This window comes from Rhinolophus sinicus, chromosome 1 (genome assembly GCF_057876585.1).
Source record: "Rhinolophus sinicus isolate RSI-liver-muscle chromosome 1, RSI-T2T, whole genome shotgun sequence".
In the NCBI taxonomy this organism is placed as follows: domain Eukaryota; kingdom Metazoa; phylum Chordata; class Mammalia; order Chiroptera; family Rhinolophidae; genus Rhinolophus; species Rhinolophus sinicus.
The window spans coordinates 158,562,337-158,587,577 of NC_142501.1; the positions used below are offsets into that span (position 1 = coordinate 158,562,337).

General features: G+C 36.4%; 1 protein-coding gene across 1 annotated transcript; it reads left to right on the forward strand.

The window, feature by feature from the left end:
- The first annotated feature begins 957 nt into the window (after nucleotides 1-957).
- Nucleotides 958-20,451, forward strand: EREG (epiregulin). The gene is made up of 5 exons (XM_019720728.3): nucleotides 958-1,214; nucleotides 12,861-12,947; nucleotides 14,365-14,488; nucleotides 15,104-15,253; nucleotides 17,126-20,451. Exons 1-5 carry the CDS (start codon nucleotides 1,166-1,168, stop codon nucleotides 17,205-17,207), a joined length of 492 nt encoding a protein of 163 aa, XP_019576287.3. The 5' UTR covers nucleotides 958-1,165; the 3' UTR covers nucleotides 17,208-20,451.
- The last annotated feature ends 4,790 nt before the right edge of the window (nucleotides 20,452-25,241 follow it).

Below are 25,241 nucleotides of genomic sequence, written 5' to 3' on the forward strand. Positions count from 1 at the left end.
CAGCATTCCCTGCTGGATAGTGGTTACATATGTGTTATGTATCAATTAAAAAACTCATGTCACCAAGCCACCTTAAATAGCGCAGTGCAGGAAAGAGGGACAAAGCAAAAGCATAGTGAGTTTTCCAGCCTATGGGGGGAGAATTTGGTGAACTAGTGAGAGCTGAGGTTGAAAAGACTGGGTTCACCTTTGTGGCAGACCTTGTCCAAAAGGCCATGAGAAGTCCCTGAAAGATTTTATAAAGAGAAGTGACAAAATTAAGGCAAAATTTGGGGAGGATAAGTCAAAAGCAGAAGGCTAATGGATAGCATATAGGACAGAAGAAAAATAATTTAGGACTTTCTTCATAATTACTGAACTTTGAAGCCATAAATGACTGTAGTCCCATGGAAACAGGCACTGAGGATGGTGGAGACATGAAAGGTACATCTGGGCGGTAGCAGCTATGAATGAGAGGACAGTGCTTGAACCACTGACAACCTTCAATAATGTCCCTAAGACACACACACACACACACACACACACACACACACACACACACACACACACACACTCACACCCCCTCCAAAAGAACGTATTTGGGAACACCAGCTCTGGCGGGAACACTGACTTTGATTCCAGTTATGCCTGTCACCCAGAGCAACTAAAACCACCCACTATTCTGGCAGGTGACCCCACAAAGCAAACCAATCCATCTGGTCCACGCTCCCCATCTCCACCCGCAGGAGTCAGAGAGGGAGATGGAAAAGTTTGGGGAGTAGTCCCTGGCTAACCAGAAGAGCATATTTTTCATTCCTCAACCACTCTCAGGTGTTCAGAGGGAGGATGACATCCGGACAGTCCTCTGGCCACTCCTCCCCCGTGGCCGATTATGAAACTCTGGACACTTTGTACCTCACCCCGTTAGTAAGTCCTCAGGCCCGAGGCTCCTCCCCAGACTCATAAAGGTCGCATCGCGGCCAATTGAGCTCAGCTGCCTGACAGACCGAGTATCACAGGGACGAGGACGACTTGTGGCCCTCCAAGCTCTCCCCTGCACTCCAGCCGCAGCCCCGCCGCTTCCGCCCTGCAGGTGCGCGGGTTCCCCGGAGCCCCTGCCCGCCGCCCGCCTCCCTCCCGGCCTGAGCGCCCGCAGGATCGGCTGAAACTCAACGCCTGGAGGAGGATGGAGCCGCGCCGCACCTACTCGGTCCCCGCGCTGCTGCTCTGCCTGGGTAAGCCCCCGCCTGCCGCCGGAGAGGAGACTATCGCGGCCCAAGTTTCATTTCTCACTTGACAATCGGGGAGTTTTCCACCCGGCTAAAGTGTACTCATTTAAAATAATGTCCTTGTATGCGGCTCTGTCTTTCCCTCAAGCCGAGGGTGAAATGGCCTGGGGTCGGGGAGGGGGTAATCTGTATTGAAAATGCTTTTCATTAATAAATTAACTATTGGTATATATGTCATGCATGAATTAATATAGCTCCGTATTAGGAAAAATAAAAAGTTAAAAAGCATTTCTTTTCTTTTTTTGTAAATTTGCCATTCTAGAAATCCAAAGACAGGGATGCACTGTTAACATGTCAAGTTGTGCTCTTTCTTGTTGGGGGAGGGGGTCGGGCAGGAGGCGGGAGACTAGAACCACGCATAGGAGAGCGTTTGGACAGAAATGCTTTCCCTCTTGTCTAGCCCTCAGTTTTCTACAAGTTTCTGGGGGCGCCGGCGCGCGGGCGCTAGGTTTGCTGGAGGTCCAGACGCGACAGAATGAAACTGCTGTTCCTGCGTACCTGGAGCGGGAGGGATGTGGCCAGGTCGTGGCGGTCCTCACTGCCCTTGGACCCTAACACCTGCCGCTTCCGGTTTCCCCGCAGCCAGCGCAGCCGGAGGCTGGCTGGTCAGGAGGTTTTCACTGCCTCCTCTGGCTGCTCACAGCACCCCATAGCCTGTCATCGCTGAGTGTACTTTAATGCCTGTCTCCCTTTTGAGATGATTTAGTGCTTCTGGACAGGAAAAAAGAAAAAAGAAAAGAAAAGAAAAAGAAAATCCTTATGAAACCTTCCTAGTTTGAAAAAAAATATTGCTTCTCCCTAATTCCTTAAACTTCAAGAGGAATTGGAGCTGTTTATGAAGACTTAAATAAGGAAATAAAACTTGCCAGTCTCACGTTCTTTCTGGAGTTGCAATGAAGCGAATTCCCCTAATTACCTATCGATGCAGAATGTGACAGTTAAATTATTATTTAGACATGCCTCATCTCAGGTTTGGCGTAATGAAATGCATGCTGTTCATAGTGGAACTCTTGTCTAAATTCAGGAACGTAAGTGTAAACTGAATCTGTGGTTTCTACCAAGACTGTGCTAAGAATGACTTACTAGAAGATTCTCGGTAAATAACGTGGCTTTGCTATCTTTGTTTTGAAGCCTCTGTGAAAAGAATAAAATTAGAAAGGTGACAGTGTTCCTAGAGTTAGAAACTAACCTAGAGGTCGGAACTGGCTTAGCGCTTCCCCCACCCCGCACCTCTCCTGTAAGGTTGCATCTGAACAATGCAAGTGTCTGTTCTGAGACACTCATTGAATATTCTAATTTGAGACAGCAAGAGTCTATGAATAACCTTGTTACTACCTATCTAATGTGTGTTGGTGTTGTGTGTGTTTTTGTTGTCATGAAAGTGCTTAACTCTTACATTGCATTACTTAATTATAGTTCACCTATTTCATCAGCTGCCAAGCCCATTTCCAAATGAGCTAGGTCAGTTTCTGTTTTCCCAGTTTGTTTAGATTTGTCTCTGCCACTAGGAAAGTTCCTGTTTGAAGTTCTGTATCACATCTTTCTACTCTATGCAGGTATGCAAGTCCAATAGTCTTATCTAAAGCACATGGAAAAAAGGCAAGGCCACCTGTTATTTCTGAAATTGCCTATTTTTCCCCAAATAAAAGATTACCTAGAAATGCTTTTGCCAAATGACTATCCTTCAAAAGAAGAAGTTTATTTTAGATTTCAGCAGACATTTATCATTGCTTTTTTGGAATTTAAATGTTTTTATGACTGTGGAAAAATATAGACGACTTCAGTTCTATCCTCTGCCTCCAACACATGCAGATTTAAAGTGCTACATACACACACAATTATTTGGTTACTTTTAAATTTCATAAATATTTGATATTTATGTTCTTACTTTATATATTGGGAAACTATGACCCAAGGTCCCCTAGAAAACCAGGCCTAAACGAAGAAAGTTCACACCTGAATGAATGTACAGATACTAGCACTTTAGCTTACCGAACATAAGTAAAAGGGTTGAGATACCCCAAAATAGATAACATATTTCTAAATAATCTACAATTTCAGAACTGAATTATCTTTTCTAATTTTGTGATTGTTACAGAGTGAAGAGGAGACATTTTTAACTTGAGTTCAGCAATTAATGTTTAGGGGCTCTTAATCTAAATATCAAACATTTTTATTGCTACCCAAATGGGTTTTTGAGCATGTTCCTAAATGACATCTCCAAGATAACTTGTCCTTACTTCATTGCACAATAACAGAAAGTTAGGCAGAATAAACATTCTTTCTTGAAAATGTGAGAAGCATGGATCTCAGTGAGACCTGGCTCGCCTCTGATCTTTTCTGTTGACTCTGAGAATTTATGAGGTGCCTGAGTGTTACCTGAGATGACACATTACAGGCAGAAAACATGATGACAGGACTTTTCTGTCTCGATTTTGACCTCGGTACTCTAGTTGCCTTCCGCATCATCTTGTCTTATGAGCAACTTGGGTAATTGGTTCTGCACTGGGGTCCAAATTCATCAGTTGGGAAAGGAAATAAGAGTTACCAAATGCCTACTGTGAGCCAACCATGTTGTATGTTAGATGCTTTAAACAAATCACCTCATATACTCTTTAAAATAAATGTATGAGATAGATATGATCAGCTCAGTTTGACAAATGAAGAAACAAAGGCTCAGTGAAGTCAAATGCCTTACAAGGACTTAGAGTAAATGGCAAGATCATTCTGGAGCATTGTGTAAGGAGCCAGAGGAGGGTCTCAGGGTTATCTGGAGCTTACTGAAAACAAAGAAGGGTGGTCTAGCGGCTGCCCCTCTGCTTAGAATCTGTTATGGGAACAGACATATGTACAAAAATGGTATCTTTATGGTATCGCTCAAAATTAGGCACAGAAAAGATGTGATGGTTTTCTTAAGCTGTGTTAAGATATGTTAAATTTGTACTTAACCTATATTTACCATTTTTAATCCACACAGTCCCCAGGAAATTGCTTTTATTATGAAGCAATCATTGATATCACTTGACTGAGCCTTTCTTTCAATATTTGTCTAGATGAATATTAAGTAAAGCAATCAAGAAGGATACATATGCCCTTTTTATTTCCTGTATTCTTTTTATATTATTGTGAATTGAATATAGTATTGATAAGGGACTAAGTTGGAACCTACAGTACGTTTCCATTAACAGTGAGAAAATAAACATACTACATTGGTTTTTAAAAAAATAGCAGTATATAATACTCACATCATCACTTTGGAAAATTGAATTTGAATGTCTTCTGTCCATTTTTGCCCAAGAATCTCCTATTTCCTGGTTGTCACCCCAAAGATGCAAATGCCTGTAAGAAACCCTCTTCAAAGAGACTATAAATGAAGGTGTGGTTTCCTCATCTGTAAGTCTTCACTCTACGCAATTTATCTAATTAACATGGCTGTAACTGCTGTAATATTCCTTCGGAAGACAATGGGAAGACTCCCCAAAGCTATAATAGGCAAGATCCTGGGGAGGAGCACCCTGACAGCCATCACCTTGGTATGGCAATTGTGGAAGCTTTGGAAAAATAAAGTTATGAAACAGATTCGATGTCCTCTGGGGATGCCATTTATGTAAGACTGGATGTCTAGCTACAGGGCAAATAAAGGTTCAGTGAGATTTTAGGTTAAAATAATGATTTACTTATCTAGGACAGTACATATCTATCATACACAAGACAATTTGATAATTGTCCAGAAAAAAAAATGTTAACCCTTGAGTTCTTAGGACAAAAATCCTGAATTTCAAATTTGAGGCATTAAAGTGGGTTAAATACAAATCCTCTTGAAAATCCTCAGGATAAGAGGAAAAGACTCCCATATACTATATCACATACACATTTACATATGTCAAACTTTATAGTTTTGAATCAAGAGACACATATAGTGTATAGAACAAGGTTTCACCCCCAGTTCTTTCATTTAATGCTTTCAGAAAGATTTATTCCTCTATGATCTCAGTTTTCTTATCTGTAAAATGGAAATCACAATGGTTGTGCTATTAGGTTATTGTATATGGATTTAACAAATAGGATATTAGAAAATAGTAAATAGCACTTTAAAAATTAAGCTGTTGTCATTATTATGTGCTTTCTTACAATATAACTTATTCAATCCTTATGATAATAAATATTATCATTCCCATATTATAAGTGAGGAAATAGACTTAAAAAGAAGTGAGTTACCCATCGTGTTTGAACTTGCTACACCCCCTGCTGTGGAAGCCCAGACTCACAATTCATTATGTAGTGAAAGTTCTAGTCATCCTTTAAGATTGAAGAGAAGTGTGAAGCCTTCTCTGGTAACTCACTCTAACTTTCTCCCACCACTCAAAAAAATGTGCAGCCTGCTCCTGCGTCCTTGTACCTCTCCCATTCCTCTGGGTCCTGGCCTTTTCATGTCACACTATAAGTGTTCTGTCTCTCTTTACTGGTGTTGTACTGATCTTTTATCGTTCATATTATGCTAGACTAATATTAGACCCTCAATGTTTGTTGGATGGATGATTGGTTAATACTTTAGAGTTCTCACCACTGTGTATTTACTTAACCAGCTGATTTTGAAAATGTGCTTGAGAAGCAAAATATTTTGATACTAAGAAATAATTTTTGAAAATTTAATTTTGTTGTTTCTGATAAAGTCTAATAATTGTTTTTCCCTCTTTTTTCCATGTCTCTTCATGTAGACTGTATTTACTGATGGCATGCCTAACAACATACAAGCCTATTCTAAATTACACACACTGTATGTGTGTGTGTGTGTGTGTGTGAGCACACGCGTATGTGTGTGCACGTCTGTGTGTGTGAGGAGAGAAGGGGATAGGAGAGGGAGAGGGAGAGAGGGAGAGGGAGAGGGAGAAGGAGGGAGGGAGGGAGGGAGGGAAGGAGGGGTAGAGAGAGAGAGAGAGAGAGAGAGAGAGAGAATGAGCAGTGATATGACTGAATGATGGATAGTCAGTAACAGAAAAAGTATTGTTTTAGAAATGAAAGGAACCTTAGAGTAATCTAATCTAAATTCCATCTCCCTCTCCATACCACCCCACTGCGAGGTCTCTGTTTTCAGAGATAAGAAAACTCCACTGCCGGGAAATAAAATGAGTATCTGAGCTAGAACGAGGCTCCATAGCTCATGGGTCTAATGCAGGGTTTTCAGACTTGGCTCTATTTACATTATGGGCTGGATAATTCTTGGTTGTGTGCTGTCCTATGTATTGCAGGGTATTTAGCAGCAACGCCTGGTCTCTACCCACTAGATGTCAGTAGCACCCTGTCCCCTCCAGTTTTGACAACCAAAAATGTTTCCAGATATTGCCAAATGTCTGGTTGACAAAATTATTCAAGGTTGAGAACCACTAGCGTAAGGTGTTTTCCATTGCTATAACACATTGCCACTCATAATTCACCAAGACAAACAAAATTAATATTAATGGTAAGCCGGATGCAAATATAAAACCAATTCTAGTTGTTTAAAAAAATCAACTTAGCAATTTTTATTGCTTGTTTTAGCACCATTTGTCCTGAATAATGATAAATCTTATTTATGATGGAGTCACTCATACTTTCTTCTTCTATCATTGCCTTGCTGACCACCCCCTGCCTCCTTTTATAGAAGTTCTGATCTCTTGGCTCTCACAACACTGAATTTCCTTTTTTCTCCAATTTCCTTGGCCATTTCTATTCACTCTTTATCACCTGTTTCCCAAAATTCTATTATTTTCCATTACTATTGCCCTTGAAATATTTGAATGGCTCCTATGCCTTTAAAAGTTATAGTTCCTCATATGACTTTCAAATAGACTCCATCAACAACATTCTTATTCTATTACTTAAGATCTGTATTCCCAAGTGCCTCATAAATCTAAATAGATGATATATGAACCACAAAACCAAATTCCTTTACTCATTATGTCCTCCCTTCATGTCTACCAGCTCCAAGTGCCATCATAAACCTGCTGCTCTGCCTTCCTTGGTATTTTCTAGCCAAAAACTTGGCATCATCTATGAATTCTTTCCTTTCCTCTTCAGTCCCAAAAGTCTAGCCCCATTAACTCCATATAGTACAGGGCTATATCTCTTGCATCAATTTTCTTTTCAGCATCTTATTCAATATCTTCCATATAGGAAAACCTCAATAGATATTTATTGGACAAATGTCATTTGAGACATGTAGTTACTAAAAGTAAGTATGGGCTCAGCTGCTCTCCTTTTCTATTCAGTGGGTGTAGCTAAGTCCTTCCCAACGTAGCATCATCATACTACAGATGTATATGTGCTTTTCATTGAAGTTGAGGTCTCAAATATTAACCCAAAATATGCTTTTACAAAATAAAATTTCTCAGCAACTTCCAATGTGCTAGTTGCATTATCCTTATACAGATTCTCTGAATGGAAAGTAATTAGCTTTGCGGCTTTTAAAATTACCTTTCATGTAATCATTTTCTCCTATTTTTTTGTTTTTGATGCTCACTGATTAAAATTCTATCCTTTTGTAAATTCATTTTTGGCAATAGGCCTCTATAAAGAATGCATAAAATGATAGTCATTACGCTTCTAAAAATGCCATTAAATACTCAAAGCTTCAGGCCACACTATGACCATAACGAAAAGAAGGCAAATGGCAAACACTCACAATCCAAACTGTTGTCGCTTTAGGAGATTTTTCTTTTGAAACAATAATATAATAGTAATTTAAATTTCTGAATTGGATCTATAGGGATAGGTGTGAGAAGCAAGCTGGAAGTGAGTGAAGATTTAAAAAGTTGTTAAAAAAAACCCCTCCTATATAACATCTTGAAGAAAAACATGTTTTTCCTATAGAACATTCAAAATAATACTCTAAAAATGAATCTTTGGCTTTTAGTGGACACGAGTCCCATATTTAGAGCTCTTAGCCACAAAATTCGAAAAACTCAAATTAACATAAATTGTACCTCTTACGTAAGAGTTCACATGCATTCTCCCTCATTATAAGAACGCTTCCATTTTGAATAAGATATACATCTTTAATTGCATTTTATACCCTTATATTTTGACTCATTGATTCTTGAATTGAATAGCTCTAAGTATAGTAATGTTTGATAACTGAAATATATGAGCACTTGGAAGTATGACTTAGAAATTACTATCAAAATTAAAGAGTATAATGCCTATGAATTGAAAAACATGACCTATTAAATTGTTTTGTTTTGTTTCTTTGCCACTTGACAAGTAATACCCTATGGCTATCTTTTTAAACTCAAAATTAAAAGGAATAACTTATTTGTAACCTGTTATTATACTAACCTCTGGTTCCCTCCTATTTTATCTCAAATAGTTAGTGTTGGTTTTTACATTTAGTTTTTAATGACGCTTAGTTGTAAGGCTAACATTGAAAAACTGTAGGAAGAGAACGATTGCTGGTAGAAGGCAAGGTTTTATATATAAATGTATATTATTCTATGAAAAGTAGGATGTTATTAGAAAATACTGACAGTAGTTCTTTTCAGCATCTGATGTGATAAAGAATTTACAGTTATTTTAATCAAGGGGAAGCAAGACCTTATCTAATAGTGGAATTTAATTTAAAACAAAAAGTACCTGGAAATGATAAAGGCATATTCACTCCTTGAAAGTATACAAGACCTAACAAGCCCACTATGTTACGGACAAATCCTAAAATTATAGACTGTCATGGAAGAGGCAGAAAACTAACAGTCCATGAGTAGATTGGCACGTGACCTCAGCAAAAGTGTGAACAAAGCGGATTTTGCTACCTGTTTGGGCTGGGCAAATGCCGTGATTCATTATGAGTTTGCTGTTCTAGTCTAAATATTACAAAAGGTTAAATTAGGAAAATAATTTGCATTCCTTTTACTTTGTAACCTATTTTATTTTATTTTGGGTCATTTTTATGAAGAGCCATTTTATCCTTGAGAATTGCAGTGGCTATTGCTGGCTCAGCTTGGTCAGCCAGTCACCAAGTCCCTGCCTCCTTCTTGATGAGCACGTCAGTGTGGCCATAAAAAAAGCAAAGTCAGAAGAAACCATGTGCAATAAGAAAGACATTTTGTACATTCGGCATGCCTCCTAACTATTGGGCAAGTACTTCTTAGTGCTCCAGGGCCCACAACATTTAGTGCTACCCCCATTCGGGTGATGGTATTCAACTTCTCCCACGCGTGCGGTCCCTACTATTGTACAAGGGTGTAGGCTCGGCCCTGACTCACAGGGTAGAGGTGATTTGTATCCTGTGAGTCACCAGCACCACTTCCTGTTGGCACATTTGAGATTTCACTGAAACACAGTCTCTGAAAGATGAAGGGAGAGAGATGAACAGGTGAACTCCCGATTCCTAAAACCCATTTGGAAATTTCACAGAAATAATGGCCTCTAAAGGGATTTTGATTACCATAGTAGCAGTAATGAAATGGAAGTTCCAACTGCCAATTTTAGAGATCATTTACCCCCATCGCCTTGCACAGAGTTCCTTCTACCTTAGTTACCAATGTAAAGCTTGCCACCAGATCTGTTTTCTGACATACTGACACTACTCAAAATCTTTATTTTGGTATCAGAGGAAGTTATTTTCTTAGCAGATCCATGGTCAAGGATCAAAAACTGAAATATAATATTTGCAGTTGAATCTTAGAGAGATGGCTATGTTTAAAAACATTATAAAGTCATGAAAAACTGAAAGAGTAAAGAAATATATGGATATAACTTTAGCATCGATTATTTCTCTGTAGGACTTTAAAATAGTGAGTCGTGATTCTTAAAAGTGACAGGGTAGTAGATATCAGAATCTTCCATGGTGGACGCTTTCAATCTTTTGATCACCTTCACTTACTTCTCTACCACAGTTTGCAAGGTTCTGGGGTAGGGGTGAGGTGAAGGGAAGCTTGAAAACCACTGTTTTAAAGCGATAGAGCTATGCAGATGAATACATGATTTAGAACCAATTTTGCTATCTTATTGGCTGCATACATCCATGATGAAACTGCAGTCTAAAGACATTCATTTGAGAGATGCATTTAAAATTATTTACAATTTCATCTGCAAAATATCCGGATGTTGGATTAATGTAGCAAGTCTCACAGAAACCATCCTGACTGATGGACTATGTCCAAGGGAGCGTCACAGGTGAGGAGAGCCCAGTTTTTGTGGAGGCACGCCCTGCACTGCACATTCTTTAATTCTCAAAGACAAATATTTCACCTCTGGCCTGACCAAATGGAATAGTTTCCAACAGTGGCAAAACTAACAACTACTAAACACCTCAAAAAACAACAACAACAACAACTTAGAAGCAAAACACCCAATCAATTAGCTGGATTTTAAAATAGTCATCAGTTGCAGTTATAAGCAATTCCAAACAGGAAAGGCTAGTTTCCGATTTCTGCAAAAGATAAAGAAATGAGCTTCAAATGTGCATTTGTACAATGGACCTGACTGGCCCATTCATGGTGGGTGAATTGATAATGTCTCCTCCAAAGCGCTCCTCAGTTGAAGCAGGGAGGAATAGGAATATCTAGGATGTGAAAACACACATCTAGAGCTCCAATTTGTGTTAAGCAGACTGTATACATTAAAATGTTTAATTTTTCAGTCATGAAAGTGCATGGTAGAATTATATCGAGATACAGAACACAATTGACTTGATGAGAATCTAGCTCATTCTCCATTAAAATCTATGTAGACAAAATCATCTTTTTCCATCTTTGTTCAACTGGTAATGAAATCTAAACTTGAGCCATTCTTTGCCATTTAAGAAAGATTTTCCTATGAGTAATTGAAGCACATTTATATTGTAGGAGAAGTATGGAGTGGGGAGAAGATAGTTCTAAACTTTTCAAAAAGTATTTTCAAATCCTTAAAAGATGCTATTGATGTTAAGACACATTTCTAACTCTTTTATGGTCATTAGATAATTGGTCTTCGACAAATCATTTAATGTTAACTGCACTGAGGTTGTTTGGGGTTAATAACTACTTCACGAGATTGTTTTAACTGTCGAGTTTGAAACTATGAAATTACATACTGTTATGCTGATGCATAGTTTTTAGTACCCAAAGAGTATGCAATTTGCTTAACAGATACATGCCTTCTCTTATTGAGAAAATATATGATAAATTCCTTTCTTACATGGATAAATCATCCTTGGAAGCACCAAATTACAAAGAGATGTACAATCTTGTTACAGACCAATAGAGGGCACTACCCACATACGAGTATACTGCTAACACTAGAGGCTAGATGTTGCGTATCAAGGAACATTTATGGGAGTTTCTGGTATGTTAGACATTTCAGAAAATATCATTTCATTTACTTATCCCCACAACTCTGTAAGGGAGGGAAAATAAATCACACAGCTCAAGTTTTCTCCCAGGATTCCCTTTCCACCATACTTTGTGGTCTCCCTTTGAGGTTAAACAATCTGCTTCCATTATACTTACCCTCTTTTGTGCCGTGTGATGTCCACTATACTCTAGAATTTCTTATTGTCTGTTTCCAAATTCCATAATGTGGCCCAATGACAACAATGCTATGTACCCTTAGGAAAATTACTTAAACTCTTTATGTCTCTGTTTTTGCATCTGTCTAATGGCAACAATAATACCTTCCTCAAGAGTGATGGAGAAGATTAAATGAGATAATATAAATAAGGAGAATAGAACTATGCCTGCATATAGTATGCATTCAAGAAATGGTAACTGCTGCCAATATTACTACTACCATTTGTATTTATATAACAATTACTCATCTGTACTGGAAAGAGTGGTTGAAGTACAAATACCTGACTCTTAAACAGAAGAGGCTAAACTCTCTTTAGTAAACATCCGTGCAATTAAAGGCATTCTTCTTACGCTTTCTATGCAATTCAGAGACTACTTGAGTCATTCCGGTGCCTGTTTTCCAACATTTATCTTTTCAGGGGAGACACATGATGAAACACCTTGTTCAAACTCTTTCTGGGCTGACAGAAACTGCATTCTAGAGCTTAGTGTGGTTGGTCTTGCATGTGTGTTCTTTCCTGTATTAGATAAGATATAGGAGTATTCTGACTTGGCTTAGATTACATTTTACAATGCAAAGAGTAACTAAATCAATAACAAATGTATCTTAGGTTGAGAGTCCTGTTTAATTGTTACCATAAATAGAACTTAATTCTATTTGAAGCCTTCTTTTATGATAGGGCTTCACTTTGGAGCGTTGCTCTGAACATCTTGGAATGAAACAGTGCAAACCATATGATTTTCCCATTGCTAAGCTTAGAAATCAGACTTCAAAATCAGGTGTTTGAAAAGGTTCCTGTGAAATGTTTAAAGCAGATTAAATCTGTAACTAACTATGAATGTAATGCCAAGGCTTTTTTTTTTTTCCACCCTTGGACAGAAGAGCTGGGGGTTCATTTATTTTTCAGTTATATGCCTGTTTCCGTGAATTATTTTTTTTATGATTTTGATGGGTCAAATTCTTAAAGTAAATTAAAACAACTCTATAAATACTGCAGTTATGTGGAAATTTGATTAAGGTTTCTTTCCTTGAAACATTAATTACATACTTAATTTCCTCCATAAATAGGTTTTCATCTTCTCCAAGAAGTTCTCAGTACAACTGTGATTCCTTCCTGCATCCCAGGAGAATCCGAAGATAACTGCACAGCTTTAGGTAAGTCCAACTTTGTCAACGTTGCATCAAAGGATTACACATTTTTAACAGAAATATGAACTTAAAGACTGTAAATATGTGATGGGGAAAAAAAGGGGGATAGCCCCTGTGTTAATAAAAGAAATTTTAAACCCCCTTATGAACTACTGATTTAGAAAATTTACATAAATAAATAATTGGTGGGAGAGGGCCTGGGCATCCAGTTATATGGAGATATTTGATTTTAAAGAGATAGGGAAAAATCAGATTCCCTATGGCCATTACACAGAGCTTGCTGTGAAATCATTGTTAGAGGTTGGATTCCAGGCAAATCAGTACAGAATAGATAATAACAATGCATTTTTATTGTTATTTTTCATAAGAGGAACAAATTATATCCCTTTTTTTTTAGTCACAGTATTCATTCAGAAACGTTTATGGAGTACGCAATACGCAATACGTGCAAACATGGTGCTTAGGTATAGGGATACAAAGATAAATGATGCACAGTCTCTTTCCCTCAAGGAACTCAGAGGACTTTGGATATCATTCAAGATAGATCTGCTTTGTATTTCATTAAGGGTTATTGAATCATTGAGCCAAGGGTTATCCTGAGCTATTGAGTCAAGTTTTATGCTAAGGAATCAGGATATTTTCCATAACTTCACTTTCCTCTTATTATCCTTCATCATTGGACTCTGGAGGTTTGGTCTGCTGCCCTCCCTCTTTTTGTTTTTTTGTTTGTTTGTTATTTGAACAAGAGTATTACAATCAAGATGCTATTTTTTTATTATTTCATAAGCATTCTTCACATTTTAGTATATAGATTACAACACTATTTCTAACAAAGTTCCTATTTTCATTGTCGTTACTGCCTAACTGAGGTATTTGTACCTCAGGGCTTGTCTAGCTCATGTTCAGGTCGCATGGTTAGTGATGGTGGGAGGCTTTGACTGATTTCTTTGATGATAACATCAAAATTTTGGGAATACACACCAAAACAAGGCTTACATGCTTAAAAGCCATTGTAGAATTAAGCTGTCTTTAATGAATTAATAGATTCAGTTTACAATTGCTTTTGGAATAATGAATTTCAGAATATTTTGAGGTTTAAAAAAAATTGGACAAACTTTGGATAACTGAATAACTGTGGAGGGTAATGATTTTTGTGTGTGTCTAAAACTTAAACGTTGTCTTTTGAGAATGAAATCCCTGGTTTGTCTAATTTAGTCTGTTCAACATTTTTCCTTGAGGGTCAGGTGTTTGTTTATGGTCTAGGGACTGTGATAACCAGAGCGACTTCCTACTCCTGAAAATGCTACTTGAGTGATTGGTGTCTGACCTGCTTTGTTACAGTAGATCAGTGGTTACTAATATGAAAAGATGATTAAGCCAAAGAAGGCAACAGAATATATTCAACTTTCCATTTCCTTCACAGTTCGGACAGACAGCAGTCCACGCGTGGCTCAAATGTCAATAACAATGTGTAGCTCTGACATGAATGGCTACTGTTTGCATGGACAGTGCATTTACCTGGTGGACATGGATAAAAATTACTGCAGGTAATATCCCCTGAACAAACAAGCAAATAAAAAACAGGTTGTTTCAAATCTATATTTCTTTTTCTATTTTTCATTTTTAAAGTTACTCCATATTTTCATGGGCAGTTTATATGTACTATGAGCATGCAATTTATATGTACCATTAAAAACTTTAATAAGTGGGGTTTTTTTTAATTAGAGAACAAATAGTAGTTATCAAACTATACAGATACTTCAGGGTTACAGATTGACGAGGGCTTCAGATGCCTCTCTCTCACACTTGCCACATTTGTAGCTCAACTTTTAATATTTTCATTGAACTTAATGTATCAGCCATTATTTTAGGATTTGATTCCACTGTTACAGACAAAAAGCACCTCCAACCTACAAAACTTATGAAACACTATTCTAGATTGGTAGCTGAACCAGACTGTCACTGTCATACCACAATTCAGCTTAGGAGCTATGTGGAGCTCTTTTTATTGATGTTGGCCCAGTTCTAGGTGAAAAATTCATAAACTTTGGTAAACCATGTAGATTTCTTGCATTATAGTGTGAGATTAGTTCTTACAAAACTAATTGGTAACCATAATTTCTTCTTAAGATAATTAATCTTTCTCTTGCATTTTCCTTTAGGTGTGAAGTGGGTTACGCTGGTGTCCGATGTGAGCATTTCTTTTTATCCGTCCAGCAACCCTTGAGCAAAGAATATGTGGCTTTGACTGTGATTCTTATTATGTTGTTTCTTCTCATAGTTGCTAGTTCCATATACTACTTCTACAGATGGTAAGCCAGGTTTTTTTTCTTTTTTCTTTTTAATACTCTGCTAGTATAAATTGCTTTTATACAATACAGATTTACAAACTTGGCAAAAATATGGACAAAGTAATATTTAAAGGGATACGATAGAATCTGCATTAATGATATTCATAAAGAAGTTTTATTGGTAGAATATCTGGATTTAATTTTATTATTAGCTGTTACTTATTACCTATGTGACCTTATGCAAGTCAAACTTGGAGTATCAGTTCTTTCCTCTATAAAATACAGATAGAAATCCTTAGCCTACATTAATTGTAGAACTGTTTTCAGTGTTGAATATGACAATTTATGTGAAAGTAAACCATAAGCCATGAAGCCAATGTTATACTTAGCACTTGTATTTAATTTATTAGATATTTCATAAAACGCAGCCTAGTAAATTGATAACCCCAGAGATTAGGATCTTAAAATTTAAGGCAGACTAGCAGAAATGAGTTTGCAAACAATTATAAAAGCTTATTTTTAAAAAAATGCTTCATGTCAGTTCCCTAAAACAGTCATACTCCATCCTCATGTACGATACAATACTGTTAGGGTTAGGGCTAGGATATGGGAACCGTGTGAATCACTTAACAACAGCTGCCTTTAAAATGTCTCCATGAACCTTTCTTGCTTTGGAACTGGTACAAATTATTCAATGTAGATCTGAATGAATTTCATTTTATTTTACTTTTGCTGAAAGTAATGCACTTCTACTTTTGAAAGTCTAAAAGTGTGCTACTTTTATAAGATTAAATTTATTTTGTCCAGGTTTGACTCTAAGTATTCATCAAATAATAATGCCTTCCTTGTTAGTTATGATCACAGCTGAATACGATTTTATCTGAAATACACCAGAAGGTCTTTGACTGCAATCTTTCCCTTTATAAAGATAGGGAAAATGAGACCTAGAGAAGGAAATGGACATGCTCCAGCTCATAGAGTTGACAAGTGGCAGAATTAGGGCTAAACAAAGGCTTTTAAATTGTATTCTTCCACTGCATTAACATTATGCAGTTTCCTCAAGGCTACATGCTTCATTCCAAAACGGGTAAAAAATGAACTCAAAATATTAGGAAGCTAGCTTGAATTAATGAGCAAATGAGTGAAGATTCTGAATGGTGATAGATTTATGAATCCTAGCTGGGAGGACTCGGCCAGGTTATGTAACCTACTTGTACTTCACTTTCTTCATCTGTGAAATGAAGATGATAATTGTAAATATAAGGATAAGATAAATAATGAGTTACAGCACTTAGAATATTGTCAGTCATTTAGTTAGTGCCTGATAAATACTAATTATTTTAATTTGTATTGGTGATAGCATTATATCAGTATGATGCGTAGAATGTAATAATATGTGATAATCAAGACACTAGTTCCTTAGTAGGTACGTAGGTAGGAAGTAAAGAAAGGAAGGGATGGAGTGAGGGAAAGAGGATATAGAGATAGAGATGATAGAGATAGAGATAAGAGAGAGGGAGGGAGTGAGGGAGACAGAGAAAAAGAGAGAGAAAAGGAAGGGAAGGGAAGAAAGAAAGGGAAAAAAAACAAAGAAGCCAGGCTTAAATGCGGTCACATGCTCTCCTGGAATTTTACAATTTACACAATCATGTTAAAGCCTCTGAGAAGTCCTTTAACTGTGTTTCACCATTTCCTCCCCAAATTGACCACAGAACACTAACCCTGCTTCTCCTCTTCCCCTATTGTCCTACCTAAACCTATTCACCTTTGTCATTTTGGAAAAACTATACTGATGCACCTTGTGAATCCATATATTTGTTCCTTTTGTTAACATACTTTGTTCTTATTACTGTTAACTACAAGACTAACAGTTTCATTTCTGAATATTGCTAGGTACAGAAATCGAAGAAATAAAGCATCAAAGAAGGAATATGAAAGGGTGACCTCAGGGGATCTGGCATTGCCACGGGTCTGAATGGTGCCATCAAGCTTACGGGCCGGGATGCCGTAAACAGCACGCTTGTTTATGTTAATATTCCTATTTTATTAATGATATTTATGTTGGGTCATGTGTAAGACAACAATGGTATGTTTTTAATATACTGGGAAAAGTGTTTATTTTTGTTTTATTTTTGACTATTTGTATAATGTACACAAACTATTTAATATAGAAAGAAAATCGATATTTTTGTAAGAAATCACTTCCTGGGCTAAATGCTTTATTGAAAGCTTCAAAGCTTATTTGCCTGCTGCACAATGCTTATGAGTAAATAATCCCCAGTTCATTGCTCAGGAAGTATCCACAAATGACAGATTTCTGTAAGCCTAAATATATGGTCAAATCAATTTAATATTTTTCTACTCCTCACATCAATGATAACTGGTTTCACTATATCATAGTTTGAAGTATGAGTTGACACCACTGTGTCGTGTATTAAAACAGTGATACAATGGGAACTGAGAGAAACAAATATGAATCATGTGCTAAATATCACACATTTGAAACAAACTAAACTGAGAGAACTATGTTCCCTCCAGGCCCATCCTCAGCGATAATGCTATGTTTCTCTGCCTGGAGGGGAAGTGGACAATTTCCTATTCCAACCCACAAATCCTGTGGATGCTAGTGACTAGTCTAACAGATTCTCCTGAAGTAGAATGAATTGAGAACTTAATTTTATACCATCTTTTATGCAAATGGTAGATATTTTATAGTGTCACAATGTATTGTGTTTTTTTGGTACAACATTTATGTGGCATAACGGCTGCTCATGAGACAATTTAAAAAAATCCACACTTAAAGCCAAAATTTGTGCTTCTTTTTAAAAAGTATTTATTGCATAGGGACTTTGCTGAAGAAATTTTAAGATTAAATCACAGTCCAAAATTTGATGGACTAAACATTAAAGACAATAGTTCTCTGCATTGTCTAAAGACAGAAATATAGTTCTATACAACAGAGTTTTAACTTGAAATAATGCAGTAAGTAGCTTCTTCTAGAATATACAACTATGTATGTAAAATTATATCCTGCTTCAGTAAGTGGGGAAAATAAGAAATATAAGTCATAATATATTTTCCAAATCATTTGAAAGCTTTTAAAGTCTAGAAATTTAACCACGCCTTCCTACAAAGACTGAGATGAAACCAGGGCCCTGCCTTGTGTCTTTTGTTTAGTTTTTTTGAGAGAAACTAAGGTTTCTCCTCTGCTCAGAGCCTATGGTGTCAGTGAGTTAATAAGGGCACTTGCCAACTGCATTAGGAGCCACAGCTGTCACCACCTTGAGATCTCAGGGAGACTGCCTCATTGAATGCTAGACCTTTGGCTGGAGTTGCTCAGGATGACACACCTGGTCAGGGAGGGTCTATTCTTTTTCCACCTTTCTTCCTGACACGTGCTAGGGCAACAAAGAGAAAATAAGTGACGGTTGACCTCCAAAGTGCCAGGTGCCAGGACTTGCCTCCATATAGTATATCCCTGTGTTATATACCCTGGTGCAGTCACATGATTCTAATCGATCACACACAAAGTCGTGTGTGTGTGTGTGTGTGTGTGTATGTATGTGTGTGTGTGTATAATGTATATTCTTGTACAAACACATGTACACATGAGCTCAATCATAGAATTATAGTCATTTGGTGCTCTATCAACAATATATAAAACTTAAAAACAAGATAAAGAAAAATACAATCAAATTCAGTGAGATCTAAAAGGATAGTTCTGTTTTCCATTTAATAGAGTTAAAGTCAAATGTGCTGTGTAAGAACACATTTTAAATCCTATAAATATTGACATCTACTGTATATAAACAAAGTCTGCCTATTTTAAGTGATCTTGATTGTTTCAAAGAAAATGTATTGACTAACCAAGAAATCAGCTTCAATTCATTTATTTTATTTACGAAAGGGAGTCATATTGGTTTACTTCAAGCATCTCAATTCATATTACATAGCTAATTGTATGTAGCTTGGGGTGGTTTTAATCTGTACTTAAGAATGTTTAAAAAACTAACCCCTGTAAAAGTTAAATATTTACAAATGCATATTAAATAATAAAAAGGTATGACCCAGATTGCTTTTCATAATGAAAGTAAGTCAAATGAGGGTAATGCTAAGCAAACATAAAAAAACGATTGCAATCAGCTCATGTTTCCTACAAACAATGGAAAGATTTGGTCTCGGTCTATCTTCTTCATTTTACAGATTTCTCACTATATTTCTAGAAGGGTCTATTTATATTTAACATACTGAGAACAAATGCAAATCCAATGCATAAATGCATAATTTGTGGCTTCCCATCAAGGCCACACAATAACTTACTTGACACACTCCATAACCAAGGATGTAAAATTCTATGACTGATACTAAAGGTCTAACCTCAAAATTGAGATTTATGTAATTAATACAGTGAAACACTACTGTTCTTCTAGCCATGTTTTGCTCTGCTTTTAAAAGTCAAAGCAATGGGAGAAATGGTGCACTGGTATGATTATATCTAACTCAAACTTTTATTTTTTGTGTCCTTAAGAGTTAGCTAAAATCAATTGCTGTCAGGTAAATACACTTTCATGGAACGAATGAGTGATATTAACTTCTAATTTCTATTGATTTCAATAATACAGTTTTAAAAACTTATGTCTAATCCATTTTGTTATTTTTGTTGCAATATCTGTTCTGTACACTTTTGGAAAAATGTGTTTCATTTGCTGCCCAATATTTTCAGTTTTTTTGTCCTACTTTTATTCATATGGGAAAAGGGGGAGTAACAATTTGTATAAACAGTGTACTAGAGTACATTTTAATATTTTAATTTAAGAGTAATTTTATCTAAAACATCTCTTATTCAAATTGGGTCATGTTAAATACGAGATAATGTATTTTTCTCTTTGCTTTTTTTGCACTCTGTAATTGCACTTTTTAAGTTTAAAGAGCCATTTTGGTATACAGTTTATATTACATATTAAAGATGCTATGGGACATAAAATTGTATTGCATGCAATTTAAAGTAACTTATTTGATAATGAAATTTATCAGAGTACTGAATTGTATCAATTTGTTTGTGTTCAATATCAGCTTTGATAATTGTGTACCTTAAGATATTGAAGGAGAGTATACTTTACAAGATACTATTAATGTTTATTTATTTTTGTGGGTAACTGGGGAAAAAAAAGCACAATTGAAAAATAAAAATGCATTAAGCCATGCATAAAAAAACTTCACTGATAGAGTCTCTTTTTCTTTTTTTCCATAATTCACTAAAGAGTTTAAAAGCAGTGACAGGACTACAATGTGTTCAAAGACATATAGCCTCAGTTTGGGAAAGTATTATATAACTTTATCACATTTTATGGCCTACCATAGTAAATAATTTCTTTGAAATTGATTACAAAATTCTAGGTGTTAGTATTTTTTAAAAGAATATATTAAAAGAGTATTTAGAAAGTATTTCTAAAAGGAATAGATATCCTACCGACATATGGTGCCAAAAAAATGTATACATGTTTTAAGGAAGGAAAACTGTATTATAATTGTAATACTCAATCTATACTGATAACAAAAGATGAATACAAGTCCCATTTGACTTCTGCAATTACAAGAGGTGCTCATAGTGGTTCCCATCAGCGTCCAGACACTTCTGATTATGGCAAACTACTGCTTGAGCAACGTTGACCAAAGTGTCCACTTGTATACAATTTTTTGGCATCCTCTGTGTGTGTATATATATATATATATATATATATATATATATATATATATATATATATATATATATATATATATATGAAACTTTTAAAAGGACACATCTGCCGGAAGCGTGTCTCATGATTTCGTGAGCTTCTCCCAACCAAGTGGCTTGGCTTCCCCAGGCTTTCAGAGACAGAAACCACTGGTCCCTCAGAAACCACTGGTCCCTCTGAACCACTGGCTTCCTTGGTGCATACATCAACAACATATAGAGTGCTTTATCTATTTACCATCTCCTTGGCCCATTTCATTAGCCTGAGGATAGGACAGGGAGGCATAGCTATGACCATTTTACAGGAAGGTAAAGTAATTTGTCTAGAGTCACAGTGATAGTAAAAGATGGAGCTGGCATGAGAAATAAGGTCTTCTGATCTCCAATTCCATCGTCATTCTGGCCATGTCAGAGACAGAATAACTATCATATGGAGTTAATCTGAAATCTAGTTTAGAGTTCTCTTTGGTTAAACAAAAATTTTTGTAAAATGAAATTCTTGGGATCTCACAGAATCATCAGATTACCCTGTTCAAAGTCTGAGAACCCAGAAGGTAAGAAAAGAACTCTTTGAAAGACATTTTCCACTTGGCTTCGAGGATCTCACGCTCACCTGATTTTCCAACTGCTTCTCAGTCTCATGCTGGATCTTTCTTAATATCTCCCATCCTACACCAATGATTTGTAAATGCTGGACAGCCTCCAGATCTCAATTTTGGAATGTTTTTCTCTATATACCCAATCCCCACTTTATTTCATGCAGTCTTATACCTTTAGCTGCCCTGTATATACTGGTTACTGCCAGCTCAGATACTTCTGCTGAGTTTAAGCCTTCATTAGTCAACTACTTATCTAATGTCACTGGGGTATCTACAAGACATTCATAGGTAACATGTTCAATAACTGATATCCCCCTGAAAAGTTGTTCCTTCTACAATGTTCCCACCTCAATTAAATTAAATTTCATCCTTTTTAAAACTCAGGCCAAAAACCTGGTATCCTCTGGGAGGGGCTAAATGATTCATTTTAAGTGATTTCAGAGAGAATTACCCTAATTTTTTTTTAATAACAATGACAGAATTGGTTATTTTTGAAGAGATTATATAGGAAAAAAAATTCCAGGAAACCAGTTAGAATATCACAATTTTCAAAAGGGGGAAATTACAGGCACTGAATTTGACTTTAACCAACTCTAGGTCATATTTTATCCCAAATGGTCATAAAACATTATAAAACATAAGTGCTATTCATTAAGTTCCAACATGGTCATTAAGAAGGAGACATAAAACATGGATGCCTTAAATGTCCCGTATGATCACCAGCTGATGGTAACTACCCATCATATGAAACCAAGCACAGATGCTCCATTTAGATGCTCCAAATATTTCAGATATTTCTGAATATCAGAAATATTTGGGAAAAATCTTCCTAAAATTTCATGTGCACCTGAAGTACAAAGTACCTATCAAGAAAATAAGCACGGCTTAGGCTCATTTAATGCAGATATTTTGAATAGATCCATTTCATGCTAAATAGATGGCGGCCAAGTGACAGGATGATAGAAAACTTTGGATAAGGACTTGATTACACTCACTGGGTATATAGGAAATACACATAATAAGTACAACCAGTGGAATGGTGACTTTTCCAATCAAACTGTCAGAAGGGAGCAATGAATACCTATTTCCAATTCTTCGGGGGATGGCAGGATTAATAACAAGGAAATGTATGTCAAGTTCCTGGCCCTCAACTTGCTATTTAGAACAATTCACATTCTGAAAAAAATAATGATAAAAATCAATACTTTATGAATTAGTCTACCAATATTTATTGAACACCTTTATTAAAAAATCTATTAATATACAAGGGGCTGTAAAGTATTCAAAAAAAAGTATAAAATATACTGTAGATTTCAAGAAACTTAGAAGAGGAATTTGAAGTTCTGGGGACATTTAAAGAACAAGACAAGACTTAAGTAGTTAGGATTCTTTGATCTTTATGGAACAGAAACAATTCTGGCTTAAGAAGAATTTTGTAGGAAGAAGGGGGTAGGGGGTTAGATAGAATTAATGGAAAAGTCAAAGAACCAGGGAAGTTCTAGTGATTTAGTTAGCAGTGTGCTGCTTCCAGAAGGTGAACTCCCACCATTTTTAGCTCTTGGGTGCCTGTGGTCTAGGGACACAGCATCTGATTGCCAAGCTGGGATCGTGAGCTAGCCTCTTGGCTAGGATGGCAGTACATTATGGTTGAGACGCCACTAAATTTCTACTTAATGGGAGAAAGTTGTCCCCTAAAGGAAAACCAGAGTGCTATTACTAGAGGAAGAATAGATGAATTCTGAACAGACATAGAGAATTCCACCATATATACCAAATAGTATCAGATCAAACAATTTAGAGAAAGGTGCCATTAAAGCAGAAGCTTTTATTAAATGGGTGGGAGTTTAACTGGACCTTGGAAAATTGACAGGACTTTGATAAGCAAAGGAAGGACTGTAAGACATTTCAAATGAAAGAAGAATCAACAAAAACACTAGAAAATCATGGCATGTTTAAAGTACGTCATCAAGACCATACTGACAGCACAGGACCTCTATTTGGGAATAGTTAAGACTTTAGTTTGAAGGATCTTCAAAGCCATACTGGGAAGATAAACTTTACATTAGGGGGTTATAAGGAATCATTTGAAGCTTTCGATCAGGGGAGTGACACCATTAAGCAGAACAGTGGTAAGCAGAATAATGCCTCCCTCCTCCTCATCCTCCAAAGATGTCCATCTCTTAATCTCTGGAATCTGGAAATATGTTATCTTATATGTCAAAAGGGACATTGCAGATGTGATTAAGGTTACAAACCTTGAGGTGGGGAGATGATTCTGGCTTAGCCAAGTAGGCCCAATCTAATCACACAAATCCTTAAAAGCAAGGTGCTCTTCCCAGCTGTGGTCAGAGAGCTGTGCTCTGAGAAGGATCTGACCCACAGTTGCTGACACTGAAGACAAAGGAAATGGGCCACAAACCAAGAAATGCAGGTGGCCTATAGCGGTTTAAAAAGTCAAGGAAATAATTACTCCCTTGTGGCACCCAGAAAATAATGTTGCCCTGCTGATACCTTGATATTTACCCAGGGTCGACACCTTAATTTTAGCCCAGTGAGGCCTATGTTGGACTCTTGATCTACAAGTCAGTAAGATAATAAATTCTATTTCTCTAACTCACTAAATTTATAGCCATTTGTTACAGCAGTAATAAAAATCAAATACAGTTGGTGTTTTGGAAAGATTGAAATGACATTCTTTGAGAAGACTGATTGAGAGAAAGAGGCTGGAGGCAGAGAGACCAGTTAATGGAGTGTTGTAATGACCTAGATGTAAATTGAAGAAAGCTTAGGCCAAGATTATGTCTGGAAGAACAAAGAGCAGGAGAAAAATTTTAGACACACCACAGAGGGAGAAACAAAAGCGCTTAATGATTGAATATGAGAAATGAGAGAAAGTGAGGTCAGAAAGAGTTAAGTTGGGGAAAAGTAAACTAATCTAACTTAAATATGCTGATCTAAGATAACAACACGATATATATATATACCGTGTTTCCCTGAAAATAAGACCTAGCTGGACAATCAACTTTAATGAGTCTTTTGTGGCAAAAATTAATATAAGACCTGGTATTATATTATATTATATTATAAAGACCCAGTCTTATTTTACTATAAGACCCGGTCTTATAGTAAAATAATACCGGGTCTTATATTAATTTTTGCTCCAAAAGACGCTTTAGAGCTGATTGGCTAGCTCTTATTTTTGCGGAAACACAATATATATATATATATATATATATATATATATATATATATATACACACATATATATATGTATATATATATAATGTATTTGACAATACCTCAAAGTTATATATACTGTTTTATAACTTACAAAACACTTTCATATCTATTAACTCTTTGTTTAAATGCACTCTCTGAAATGGAAGGTAGAGATTAATAATTATTACCTACAAGAGAATATAGTCTCCAGAAATGTTGTGGTTTGCTCTGAGTCACAAAGCAAATAAAGTCACAGACCTTATACACCATTCCAAGTCCCCTGAGTCCCAGGCCAAATTTCCACCCACTTAGAGTTGCCTCTCAGTGTGGAGCTTGGCTTTCTAGTCTAAGATAAAGATATAATGGTAAGAAGACCCATCACAAAAACTAACTGATGACACAGAAACATTTCAAGTTAAATACTTCAAAAGAGGGAGGGTAAATGAAAAATGCC

Excerpts from the sequence above, each read along its gene's own strand:
- EREG (XM_019720728.3), top strand. The coding sequence starts at position 1,166 with ATGGAGCCGCGCCGCACCTACTCGGTCCCCGCGCTGCTGCTCTGCCTG. Across the intron at positions 14,489-15,103 it reads ATGGATAAAAATTACTGCAG|GTGTGAAGTGGGTTACGCTG; the intron begins GTAATATCCCCT and ends ATTTTCCTTTAG. Across the intron at positions 15,254-17,125 it reads ATATACTACTTCTACAGATG|GTACAGAAATCGAAGAAATA; the intron begins GTAAGCCAGGTT and ends GAATATTGCTAG.